Raw genomic sequence first — 14,009 nt, 5'->3', positions numbered from 1 at the left:
TAAACAACAAACAGGATGTTTATCAGTAGGGGCAAGTATAAACTACTACACCAAGAAAGGAAAAAACCAACTTCATATAAAAGCCTGCTGCAAGAGGAAAGAAATAACCATGTTCATAATGGAAAGAAAGGAGAGCCAATGCATTTAAATTGCAGCAGGAAAGGCTTAGGTTAGATACTAGAAAAACCTCCCTAAGAGCTAAGAACAGCACTGCGACAGACCAACTGGTCTGGAATGTTTCCATTATAGTAAGTCTTCATGAGCAGCATAAACAAATGTGAAAGAAATGATACAGGCACTGGTGAGACTGTATTCAAAAGGAGAATGTTTAGAGGCTCTCTAGAGACCTTCTTGCCAGTTCCATGGTTCTTTGAAATCTCATCTGTTTGTATACATTTCTGAAACGGCTCCTTAACAGACTACACATCTCCTTTCTCTGGCACTTGACTTTACCCATGACTGTAGCCAACTTTTGCCTGTGAGGCAGAGGGAAATTTGGGATCACAATTCCAAATGGACCTTGCATGCAGCATTAAACTTGACATCAAACTTCTGGAGTAACCTCATTGCATTTTATGGACAGCCTAGAAATAATACCACATCAGAAAAATGTCCCACTCTTAAATATTTCACATGAACTGTGATGCATGTATGTGTGGAAAATACTGCTAGAAATCCCACCTCTAGAAGTTTCCCATTTAGGGAATACATAGCATAATCAATTTTGAAAATCGCTTCTGTGACTTCACCAGTGCTAAGCTTAGTTTTTGTGAGATGGGCAAGTAAGCACTGATGTTTCCCAGCACCTTCCTCTGTGCTTTGGTTATTGTGGCTGTGGGCTCGGATTTCGGGAGGCAGGAGTGAAGCAGGCAGGCAATCCAGATAGTCCTTATTTAGGTAAAACCACTTAAGAACTTTTCACAGTAACCTCTGTTTTCAGATAATTTAAGTTTTTCTATCTTGTATCTCTAATTTACTTTTGTAAGTTGCTTCCAGTAGCTTCCAGCCAGTGCAGTGTTTGTATGGTACACATCCCCAAGGGAACTGGGGATAGCTGTAAAAATGCCAGTACTCTAAACCTTCACGTCTCTGCTCACAGGGATGGAGAATCTACCCTTTGAGAAACAAAGCTGCTCAACTTCTTTCCCTTCCATGATGTGACATTAATGGTTTTCAACTGCTTCTAATTTTAAAATCCATAAACATTTTCTAACACATGGATGGTCCCAAACAACAACAGATGGATAATCAAGCCAACCGACAAAAAAGTTGCTCTCTTCTTAGTGGCAGATGAAGCTGTACATTTTTAAGAGTAATACACAATTCCTCAAGAGTCTTGAGACCAGAGCCTGAAACTCTCTGCTTCCAGCCATTTGTTGACTACAGCTTTCTTTAAAAACAGCAGCAGCAACTACTAAAATTCTGCTGTCCCAGAGGTCATAGCTAAGGTTTAATAAAGCTAATAGAACTGAACTGTTTTAAAATCCAGTTTAGCCAGCTAAGCAACAGGAAAAGTGCCCACTTTCTTTGGTGGATATCCAAACCCTACATGGTGATTGAGACAGTGCTGTCACGGGCACTGCAAACAGCCAAGAGCTGTGGACAGACTGGCCCTGATGGATAATAATTCTTAATTAGGTTTTCTGGCTCTTTGGACGGAGAACTTGAACAAATTCCTGCTCGCATTGAGGTATATGCTTTGTCCTTGCAGAGAGATTTGTTTATGTGTCCCCAAAATACATTTGTAGGAAGCTCTTTCCAGATACGCTGCTATTTTCTTTAAACGCATCCATAACATTTGATCAGGTAAAGCTGCTCTTGTACTAAATAAATACAAGGTCTGATGATTCCAGCAGAAGATGGACCAGCTTAATTAGGAAGGTATTGAAGTCTCCTTCCTCTTTATTGCACCTTACAGACAAAAAGTAGCTTCTCAACGCCCCTCATGTAGCTGCTATCATTAGGGAAACTGAGGAAGCATAAAACTTCAGTGACGATAGCAGCTCATGCTGTAGCCAGAAGGGTGACCCCATACCTTCTCTCTTGCATTCCTATACAGCCTGTGTTCCTTTCTTGAGCATTTGTTACTTCAAAATACAAATGTATATCCAGTTTCATTCACAGTCAGTGTTTTTTTCTGGCTGAATTGACTGGAATTATTACATTAAAGCAGACATAGTCTCTTTCCAAAAAGAGAGATATCTCGGAGTGGGGGAAAGATGCTCACTTTCTGCACTTCAGAAATTCAGTAGCAAAAAGGACCAAATCTGTAGAATCAGTTTTAAAGATAAACAGTCAGAAGGGTTCCCATTTTGAAGTTTATAAATGTTAATGATTTCCTGGAGAGAGTGCCACTGACATAATTTTGAACTTGCTCCTTTGAGGAAGATGTCTCTAGAAATTATTTCTGAGCTTTGTATTTGCTCAGCTAGGTTTACTGTCAAAAGCATTCTTCAGAAGCCTCAGACATTTCCACCTAAAATGTCACCTGCAAATGCAAGCACAATGAGTTTGCTGCTTATGGAAGGGATGAGTTTCTGAGTAACATCTAGAGCTCTGTCACTAAAAACCTTTCTGATCCTGAATCAAAAACATACTTGGTTCAATCCTTCAATGTGCCTTTCCCAGTCAGTCATGATGCTTTTACAGCCTCTTTTCCCTGTAAAACTTTTAGATTGTTTGGGGAAAAAAATGCTGTGGAAGTGCTATATTATTCACTATGGCAGCTATAATGAGTAACAAAAGAATAGTAAAAAAGTAATCACTGTGGTCTAGCCTTTACAGTAACTCCCAGGTCTCTGCCTGGCACAGGAGCTGGAGAGAAGTGGGAGCAGGTACTGCTCATGGTCTAGGAAGAACAAACCAGGGATTGGTGAAGTAAACGGGGCAAATACAAATTAATGGTACTGGATGGGCCGCAAGAGGGAGCTGGCCAATACCACTGAGAGGTTGCTTTCTATCATCTCAGAAAAGCTGTGGCAATCAGGTGAAGTCCCCAATGACTGAATAAAGGCAAATGTTAAGCCCACTGTAAAATAAGAAGCAGTGGGATCCGGAGAACTACAAGCCAAACAAACTAATATCAGTCCCCAGGAAAATTATTGACTGGAGGGGTGGAATAAAAGTGGGTGGAGCACTGACTGGACCCCTGGGCTCAACAGGTAGCCGTCAAGAATCTGAGGTCTAACTGGTGGCTGGTTATGAATGGTGTGATCCTCTAGGGTCAATACGAGGCCAGTACCCTTTGCATCTTAAGAAATGACCCAGACAAGGATGGACTGCATCTTCGCTAAATTTGTGGAAGAAGCAGTTGTGTATGCTGGAAGGCAGAGCTGCTGGGCGGAGAGATCAAAATCCAGGGGTGGCCTGATAAGGACCTCAGAAAAGTCAGCAAAGACAAGAACAGAGTCCTGTACTGGAAGAGGACAACCCACTGCAACAGTATGGGTTGGAGGTGCATGAACAGGATAGCAGTTCTGCAGAACAGGACCTGCAGGCCCTGGTGGACAGAAGGCACCAGTGAGACCCCGTGCCAATGACGGCAACATGGGACTACATTAGCAACAGGGTACCCAACAGGTCTAAGTAAGTGATTTTTCTAAATAGTGCATCTTCTCTGGGGACTCCAGCACAATGATGGTATGAAAAAAGTGGACAGAGCGGACTCACACTAACATCATCACCCCGCTGGATGATCAGCTTGTTCTCATTGTTGTTTATCATTCCAATAGCAATTACCTCAGCTGTGTTGTGTTGTGATTTTAAACTTGATTCCAAACCACCAAGGAAACTCTGAACAGTTGAGGATGTACCAGTCCCTGAAGAATCCTATTAGAAACACTCATCAAATGACTTCATATAGGAAACTACTTGGAGAGCTGCAAGCCAGATCTTAATCTGTTTAACCTGTGTCCTTCCCATCAAGAGCAGCTTACATGTGGTCTTCCTGGAATGCTTCGCTACTGAATGAATTCTTTTTTCTTCAGGTTTAATACTGATGCCATTACAGTTTATTTTCCAGAAACAAAATCCACAAATTCACAGATATTTCTGCTGTTATTCTTAACAGCCATTCTGGATCACTACCCAATTGGTTGGAAATCTTACAACATGTCCACACTATGAATGTTTCTAATTTTTCATACAGTCAATTTCCAAAAAGAAAGGAAAAAAAGTGGAGACAATCACATTTAACTTTCACGCTTTTCCATCAGTAAATGCAGTAAATGCTTCCCACCTCCAACTTCCTTACAGAATACAAATTAAATCTTTTATTTTTTTTTTTCTTCATTATTTGCATGAGCTTCAGCAAAGTCAGGGACAGTTCTAGGAATAAGGATTAACTAACTTGTACTTCCAAACTGCATATTTAACATGTTAACACTGAGCTCTGTGTGTTAATGTAGGTCACTTGGTTTTTTAGGATTAACAAATGGCAAATGCTTCCATATGAAAAGAATATTCCCACCCACAGCAACAGAATTCAGCTTTCCTATGCAGCAAACAATAGAGAATTAATATGCCTCTCAGAGGCACAGCCAGAATAAAAACAACCACACCCCAAATCCAAATGAGATTCTCAGTTAGATATTTTTCAGTCTTTCTTTTCTGAGACAAAGCATATTCTCCTGCTAACAAGGTGAGTGGCAGAGGCAAATTTACTGATGATTTTTGAAACATTTAGGAATTCTGTTTGGTTACAGAGGAATCTATTGAATAACAGGGTCTTTTACCCCAATCCACCTCATATAATTTTTTTTAAGAGCAAGCATCTAAAAACAGGAAAAAAATCAACCTTACTGAGATTCACAGAGGGAACAGTGACAAAGTAACTTTAAGAGAAGGAAGTCCGTTTGCCAAAAAGTACAAGAACCATTAGAATTTATGATTTTATTTGAAACACCTTCATTTAAGTTTTCCTTATTAGATTAATGAGCTTATTTAGTATTTGTACAGTGTTGAATGCATTGGAATAATTTTCAATTTTACTTCGTCTAGGATTATAAAAGCCTATCAGAATGCCAATGTTTCAAACTAATTTATTGTAATATTCCAATACGATTATTTTAAAGCTGACTTGCCTCAGATTTTTGGAAGGCAAATGTAAGTGCTACATATTATGAGCTGCTAAACCAGTGTGCTGTTATTCTTAGCTTATGACCACCAAGGAAACTTTGTCAAATAAAATGCGTCACAGATACCTAAGTAAAAATAATAACTAGAAATAAAGTAAGAAATTGAAGCTGTTGAGCAATGTATGATAGAGTTTTGCAAATATTTTTGGTTTCACAGTTCAAATTTACTCTGGGATTGGCAAGTGAACAATAGTTCTATTTTTTAACTGCAATTAGGATTTTTTTAATTGTAATAAGGATTAAATGTGGAAAGAGGTATTTCATGATGGAAAATGCTCGTAAGATTTACTGGCAGTCATAGATTTTTTTAAGGCCAGTAAGCCCCATTACCATCTAATCACACCTTTTGAATAACACATGGCAAAGATCCTCGATCCTCACCTTGTAACTACTGCATCAAGCCCATTCCTCCTGCTTGAATTACCCTTTATTTTTTGAAGGACACACACATCTTGTTTTACATATTCAAAATGATGGAGAATTCACCAAGTCTACAAGGTGTTTCCGTAGCTCATTAACCCTACTGGAAGAAGGTATTTGCTTTCTTCCACGTGGAATTTGTTTAGACTCAGACAGACTGACCTGCTAATGGACTATTTTTTAAAACAAGGGAAAAACGTGCTCTAACTAGACGAATTGCTTCCCTGGCCTAATACGTGTGTTGTAGCTAAGTCATCACTTAACACAGTTTTGCACAAATAGAGATTTAATGTCTCTCATGTCTCACTGTAAGGTACAATTTCTAGACTTTCAAGTCTTCCTGCAGCTCTTTTGTGATTTTGCTTGCACTAAAATGTCACTAATGTTGAGTGATGTAAAACCACTTAGTACTACCTCCTAGTAATTGTAGCATTCACCCTTGATTGCGTCAGCCTTTCTCTTCTTAGTATTTCAATCACTTTCTAATAAATTACTCTTAAAAGATATTCCTGAACAGTGGGAGTTCAGAGTTAAGGTAGACATCAATGAGTTCATTCAGAAGCAGGCTTCATTTCTGTCAATATAAGTGTGAATGAAAAGTTTTAAAGTTTTTGCAGCAGTCATGAATTATTTCACCTCAAAGATGACACATTATTTTTGAGTTCACATGTCCACCCTGTGTCCTTGCATCATTAGAAATGTACATGCTCTAATGAGAAATATATTACAGAAGCCTTCTTAAAACTACCAGCAAAATTTGCACTCAGGCACTGTGCCTAATCACCCAACTCCATCCGTCCCTCCAACAGTCCTGTCCCAGCTGAACATCTGCATGGTCTGTGTCCACTCTACATGAACACACCAGCTTGCAATTCTGATGCTTCCTGATAATCACTGGTGGTCCCATGTTCCAATGTGCCAAAACAAGACGCCAGCCCAAGCAGAACAAGGTGGAAAGAATTATATGTAAAGTATGGTAAAGCTTGTCTGGTAGTCAAATAGATCAACTAATATGAAAACATACCATAATCTACAGACTAGCCCTTTCATTAAATGGTTAGTCTCAAAGACTTTATTAACTCTGTTAAAAGCTGAAAAGGTCATATGAAAGGCTAATATAACTGAGATATTATGTTATACTATAAGCCTTTTAAGGTATCCACCTTCATAAAAAGTTGCAGCATATTAAATTTATTTAATTACTCTAGAGTAATTTCTCATTTCAAAAGACCATTTTTGTGGAACAATGATAAATTAGAGCAGAGATGAATTATTTTACAGATTAATACACACAGTTCTAACTGCAATCAAGACTTTAAATGGTTCTAATAGCTGTAGCACTTATACTAGGTTCTTTAAATGCCAAGCAGTTATAATTGTTCTCATAGCATACTGGTTTAATTTAATACCTCCCAAGTTGCAGAAAATTTGAATTCTGCAGTGGAACACACTCATTCACCCTATTTCCTCTCAGGATGATAAAATAAGATATTTAAAAGGAAACAAATGACCTGGAAAAGGCAATATAATGTTGCTAATTATCACACAACACTGCTGATGTATCTCAGGTTTACTGAGATCAAGATTCAGGCAAGATATAGGTGTAGACCATAAGCCCCTCACTCCTCATTTCCACCCAAAAATAAACCAGGCCTATAGTGGCTGGTGTTGGTGTTGTGCTTCAACACATGTCCAGAACAGTGGGAACTCAGCAGGTAGCGAAATGCAGCATCTGTGGAGTAACTAAAATCATTCAAGCACTTGGAATACTGTGTGTAAAGCTTGTGTTGTGAGTAGTTTTTGGGGCTTTTGTCCAACGTTTTGCTCCATGAGTGAGCAGGAGACATTTCACTTGTGTTAGTTACTTGGTCAGATAACTGGAGCTCTCCACATAATGCCCTCAGCTGAACATCTCAGACTACCAATTACACAAATGCTGCACATTAAAGTGAGGAAATTATGTTTAATACCTATTTTTAAGGAAATCTTTTTCTCTTTCCTTCATGTTATAGGAAGGTCTTTGTCAAGTGCAACATCCTCTTCCTGTACAGAATCAAGCCAAAGGCTTTTCAGCATTGGCCTGTGAAGTCTTAGACTATGTCAAGCTGATTTTTCCTCTTTTTCCTTACAGTTTTTATTCTTTTTGCAATAAAAAGCAGTGAGAAACTGGATTCAAAGAGTCTGTCCAAGTCTGCAGAGAGTATGACACAGGTACTGAGGGGCAATGCTCCCTGTGTCACAGTGGAGGATCACTTCCAATCAGTGATATAGCCAAGCATGAGCAGAGTTTACCTACTTACAGGTTGGCAAACAGAGAGTTTACCCAATTCTTCATGCCCAGCTGGCCACGTCAAGTCAGGGAGTTTTCCCATTTTCCTACCACTTTCTCAAACGCCCTTGGCTGACACTGAGCAGAGGAGCAAGTTTGGCCTGAGCCTGCTGGCAGGCTCATTCTGGAGTTTGGTGTTACAAGGGATGATGGGGATGGAAGGATGGGTGGCAGTGTGCTCCAGAAAAGCAGTGGAACTGAAGGATTTGACCTCTTAGGTAATAAGAAAGGAAACCATGCATGTCAAAGTCTGGTGTCTAATGGCCAAAATACATCTTATTTTAGATGAAGGTAATAAAGAAGCATTATGAAAACATAAAAATGAGAGGAATGATATATGATAGTATTTGTTTCCCACCTCCGAGAAAATGACTAAGAGATTGGGTTAGCAATGAATTTTTGATTTCTGAAGAAACATTAAATTTAGATGAACTACAGGTTTATTAGTTTCTGGAAGAATTATTCCTCCTCTTGTGTAATGTAACAAAAAAGCAAGACACCATCACTGTGGAGACAGAGAGACACGAACAATCATCAAGGTTCAGAGTGACATCGTAAAAATGAGTTTCACCTTTAGGTCACTGGTTGAATTTTAAATAGAGGAGTTGCCACACGCCTTTTGGGAGTTGTTTGATGTCCTGGGTCAGCTTGATCTCAAATACAGCTCAGTTTCTAAGAGACAAGTGTTCCCATCATGAGCACTGCAGCAACAGATAACTTCCCAATGAGCCTGGCAGAAAGGAGCATCCTTGAACCAGCTCTTCTGGAAATACTGTGTCACAACAGCCTTCCCTCTGCAAAAACAGTTTTCCTCTCCCCAGCATGTAAAGCTGAACTGATATTCACCGGATGCCATAATGCGAATACAATCACTTCATTCCCCTTCTCAATTTCTGCAGATTTGCAAGAAAGGCTGACTCAGCTCTGGTCACTACCTTAGGAACTGCTCTAGATCATGTTTGAAGCATCCTTGTGATCATACTTCGCTTTTTCAATAAAAATACCTGAGAACTGGTCTAGCAGGGCTTGCCCAATGTTTTTTAACCCTTTCAGACACTGAAGAAGCCTGTTGTGAGAAAGCACTTAAAGAAACCAAACAAATAAACCCAGCCAAGGCATTTCCCCAGCTATCTTTGCAAATTACGGTCAAGACTGATTAGGACTCAGTGTTGGAAAATAACAGCTTAATGTGCCACAGTTTAGATGTATCCCTAACTAGAAACAAATATGTAAGTGAGCCCTTAAACAGAAAGCTGAGAAAGACAATTGCATAATTAATGAAGGAGCAGTCTTAGGCCCAACGGTCACCTCAAACTGTAAAACGACAGCATAAAATACGACACCGAAAAAAACCCCAAACCAACATTTCATTTGATTTATGCTTCATGAAAAAGCAAAACAAATGTTATACAAATATTTTCAGTAGCTGAAAACTGGCTATCAATAGAAAAACACAGTCACAGACATTCCTCATTGCTGGGCTGAACTGTTCTCAAAATAATCCAATGTAAAGGCCACTGACAGAAATATTTCTAATACTCCGCAGTCGCAAAGCATTAAACTGCTGTGTTTGGTGCAGATCACCTTGCTTGTGCTTTAGAGGTACTATTTCAGTTTCAGTCTATGGTTTGCAAAGCACTCGGAACTCTCCTGGCCTCTCTCATCCTACAGTCTCAGAGTAGTCACCGCTGTTTTCTTGCAAATACGTTGAAGTAACATTACAAATAACATTTCATTGCATGCCAATTAAAAATAAACATACTGGAAATCACAGAGAGTAAGAAGTCAGAAGTTACTTTGCCTGCCTCAGGAGCAGCTATGAACAGCCCTGAAAAACACACATTCTGTTGCCCTCTGCGGACCTCTCAGATCAAAAGGAGCAGGAGGAGCAGAATTTCAATTGCATCTAAAAAGGCAAATCCCAGAATCTATTTAACACCAAAAAGGACAAAAAATATATAGAAATGATGCCAGAAACCAGACTTATCACTCAAGAAATACAGCCATATTTTCTCTCACTGTTGCAATAACAAAGCCACCAAGTGTATTTTCAATAAAATATTTAAATAAAATGGATGAAGTGTCAACGCTTGACTGCTTGTTTAAATTGGACAAAATTATAAAAGCTATTGCAGTGTGTTCAATTTGTTCCAATGTTATTATATACCATAAGGGCTCATTTGAGCAGTGAGAATGCAGCAGACAAAGCGTGAGGATCACAAGATGTCTTAGACTTCTCCCTCATAGAGTATGAAAAACAATCTAAAGCAGATGAAATTATTTAGGGGAAATAATTCCTTCTTACCAGGGCTCAACAGGGAAAAAACAAATCACTGTTCCTTTATTCTGCAAGAACACTTTGTTATTTGCTTAACGGGAAGCTAAATGAATCAAAGCATCAGACAGCAAAAAACCCCCATCATCAATTAATGTGCCAAATTTTTAATAGCAGAACAAATCAGATTTGTTTAAAAACACGGGTCTCAATTCTCGTTTATTGATATTTTCCCAAGGTTGAGCTTATAGATTATGATATTTTTCATGGTTTATTCTTTCTGAGAAGTATGGATGAGCATGGGAGAGGGCTTCCATTTCTGCCCTGCTCCTGTTGAGTGTATTTTACATATGTAGTTCAGGTGACTAATCAAGAGGACCATGGCAAGCTGTAGCTGTTTCTGCTCCAGATCCACCTCAGCTGATGAACAGCGGTGTACAAGAGCTCAATACACAGTCATCACAAATGCCACTCACATCATCAACTGAAAACAAGGCATTTGAATGCTAAATTCTTCTCTTTCCTTCTATAATCTGTCAACCTCAGATGAGAAGCACAACGGAAGTCCCTGATGACTCACCACAATGTCCTCCACGTTCTCTCCCCAACACTTACATAGGAAATCATTCGGATGCACCTGCATTTTCTGAACACAGGCTGCATGGTGAGTTCTCATATTCCACGTACAGCACAGACATGTTGGTCCAAAATTCTAGAGTAGTTGTCTCTGCATGTCTCTTTACAGGCTGTGGAGGACATGGCTACAGCCTCTCAGCAGTGCTTACAGGCTCTCAGCTCAACTCAGCACATGGTCCTAACACTCATGTCCAGTATGGAGGAATCTTACAGAGGCTTACAGAGCCTAGGAGCCGCAGTGCACACCAGTGTCACAGCTGTATGACATTGCACCAAACAGCTCGCACCTCACCTGTAAAGCAGCACACCAGCTGAAGACGAATCCCTCACTTTTTAACAATGCCCCTTCATTCACACTTCTTGCCCAGCATAAATAGTGTGCTTTGAAAATTAGATATCCATACATTTTTTGAGGCAGTCAACTTCATGGAATCTGTACACCCCAGGTGAGTGAGAAGCAAAGGGTTCCGACCATAAATAAGAAGCATATATTCTATGACCCACTGCGTTTTCCACAAGAACAGGTAAAAACAAGGCAGTTAATCAACTATTAAGAGATGCTAAGCATATAATACCTGCTAGTAAAACTAGCCCAAGAAATGTGCCAGTCTGCTTCAGTCATAAAACATAGGAGGAAAAGAACCTTAAAATTTTAAAACTGATCATATTTTTTTAAATATCAGTGTTATTAAACTTTTTTCTTTCTACTATTATTCAAGCGTGGAAACTGCCATGGAAATTCACTGAGGCTTGACCCAGGCTGGCCGCTAACTGGGACTCTCGTGCCCCACAAGCCTCCATGCTAGTGTGGGGTCTCCTGCATGGGGGGCAGCCAGCGCTGGATCTCTCTCACAGCTTGCAAGCCTCTTTGCCAACAAGCTGCTCCTCACTGGGAGCCGGATACAATACTCCAAACAAACCCCTAAAACAGTTCAAACTTCGCAGAATTTTACCCCTTTAGTATACCCTAATGCCCCATAACCATTTAAATGTCACATCTCAAACATATTGTTTTTTTCCACATGTGAAACAGCGAGAAAAAGCTCTGTATTTCAAACTCAAAATATAACAATAATTAAAAAATTATTTTTTCTGCATTGGAGAATTCCCCTCTGCCTTAGTTTACTATTTATAAACCACCAGTCTGGGATTAATTATTACAAATCCTTAAAGCCTAAAAGAAGATTTTAGGCATGTTATGCTATGTATAATCTATATCATTATTAAAGTGCAGCTCAAATGCACTTTATGTCCTATTTCTGCTGGTCACCTTTTAATATTTCTGTATTTTATCTATGGAAAATTTTATTCATTGAAAGAAAGCATTTCTCACTATTTTCAAACACCAGACCACCCACGAGCACTGCCCAGGAGCAGTGGCATCACCTGTAAAGCACACTCACCCGGCACCCCAACTCTCATCCAGTAATCAATGTCCGTTCCATCTGCACTGTCGTAAACATCTGTAACATTGATGGGCTGCAGCAGACTCATGATCTCTTTCATGATGTCCCGAGCTTTAGCATTGCCAGTAAAACCCAGTCCAGATGGCCTGAAGGTGCCCTCATCAGACTCCATGACGATATCAAAGTTGGAGATATTTTCCTAAACATGTAAGGGAAGAATATACTGGTTTGTGATTGCTATTTTAACTGGCACCATATACTGGCTTCTAGAAGTCATTGTGAGCATACCATATCAAATTTGTTTAAAAAGCAGAGAAATGCTTCCTGTGTATATAAGCATAAAGGGACCTAATCTTTCTGCATGAAAAAACTGAAACAGCTCAAGTTCAGTTCTGATGTATCAACATTTTGTAGAAGCCACAACATGACTGGCCTGCTGTCCCCAAATACTTGCCTTAAGACTTCTGAAGTGCCACCTAGAAAAGTAAGCCATTACCACCATATTTGTTTTCACTTGCAGCTCCCACTTTCTTCTCAGACCTGAAACTCAGAAATTCTATTGCAGGGGGAAGGGTACATAGTCTGGTTGGCTTTAAAATGAGATACATTCAAAGCTTGCTTAGACTGTGAAGGACATCCCATTTTAAAAAACAGCTGCTGCCTCTTCAGGAACACATTATTTTCAATAGACCATGCAGTCAACTCTGACTTCAGTCAAAAGACAAAAATGCCAAGGTTCCTTCTGACCTGAAGGAATAATGTCTGTTTTAAATGAAGTTTGTGCTTCCAAGGTAAGTCCTTGCTGGAAGCATCAAATTTTAAGATTTTGGGTATAAACAGCATAATAACATTTGCTTTTAGTGTGCACTTTATCTAAAAGAACAAAAAATATAATCCAGTGCCATTTATTTGCTTCCCATATATTCAAAACACTCAGTCACAAAGGTTTAATTGGAATAGAGCACTAAGGGACTTTACATCAAGGTAAGGTCTCACTTCTTTTGAGAGGCACATAACTTTTTTGTTTCCAAAATAAAACAGGTTATGTCCATGTCAGGCAGAAAAAAAAACTATATTACATTGAACATGACTAAGAGAATTTACTGTAGGTTGTACTCCCATATCCGGATCTCATTCCAGAATTTTATGGCTGTCATGGTTATTACATGAAAATCATGATTCACTGACCCTCTGAAAACAGTGTGAGAGAAGCAGGCCAAGAAAAGCATGCTGTATGGTAAAAGGGACCAATGATGTGCAAAAGTCACACGTAAAACAGAAAGAAAATTTCAGAATGTAAGTAATCTTTATATTAAAAGCTCAAGGAGCAATAATTTGGGTAGAAAACGCAATTCTGGTGTGCTGGTGAAACACCGACAGAAGCTAACTTCGTTATAGTGAGCGAGCGCTCTATAAATACTAGGATAGAAAGTATTCAGAAATTGTCTCTTTGGCTGAGCCTTTGAAGCAGGACGTTGCTCATTTTTAGAGAAGATGCAATGAGCAGCAGCAATAAGGTGAGTGGGAGGGATTATTCAGGGCACTGAGGTAAGGAGAGCAGCAAACACTGGAGCAGCACAGATACTGAGAATAAATCTTACCTACCACTCCAAAAAACAGAATTCAAAACTTCATAATCTGCTAGTATGGTGGCATTACTGAGTCTTCAGTTGTGTTTTCTCATATAAATGTTCACATGTGTTTTTAATATGAAACTGAGAAAACAAACCACCCACAATACATTACACCATATTCTTTCTCTTTAAGAAAGCTGTTCAGTTCTTAGAACGTGCTAGAGTGGCAGGAAA

General features: G+C 39.3%; 1 protein-coding gene across 7 annotated transcripts in view; it reads right to left on the bottom strand.

Moving 5' to 3' along the window:
* CPQ (carboxypeptidase Q) overlaps positions 1-14,009 on the bottom strand; it is a 159,327-nt gene that overhangs the window by 17,463 nt on the left and 127,855 nt on the right. For all 7 annotated transcript variants that reach the window (XM_065054059.1, XM_065054058.1, XM_021280863.2 and 4 more), the window contains one exon: positions 12,199-12,400. In XM_065054059.1, coding sequence (XP_064910131.1) covers positions 12,199-12,400 — 202 coding nt within the window. The remainder of the gene's footprint in view (positions 1-12,198; positions 12,401-14,009) is intronic.

Source organism: Columba livia, chromosome 2 (genome assembly GCF_036013475.1).
Source record: "Columba livia isolate bColLiv1 breed racing homer chromosome 2, bColLiv1.pat.W.v2, whole genome shotgun sequence".
NCBI lineage: Eukaryota > Metazoa > Chordata > Aves > Columbiformes > Columbidae > Columba > Columba livia.
Note: the sequence above shows the minus strand (reverse complement) of the source record. Positions and strands in the feature narration are given on the sequence as shown.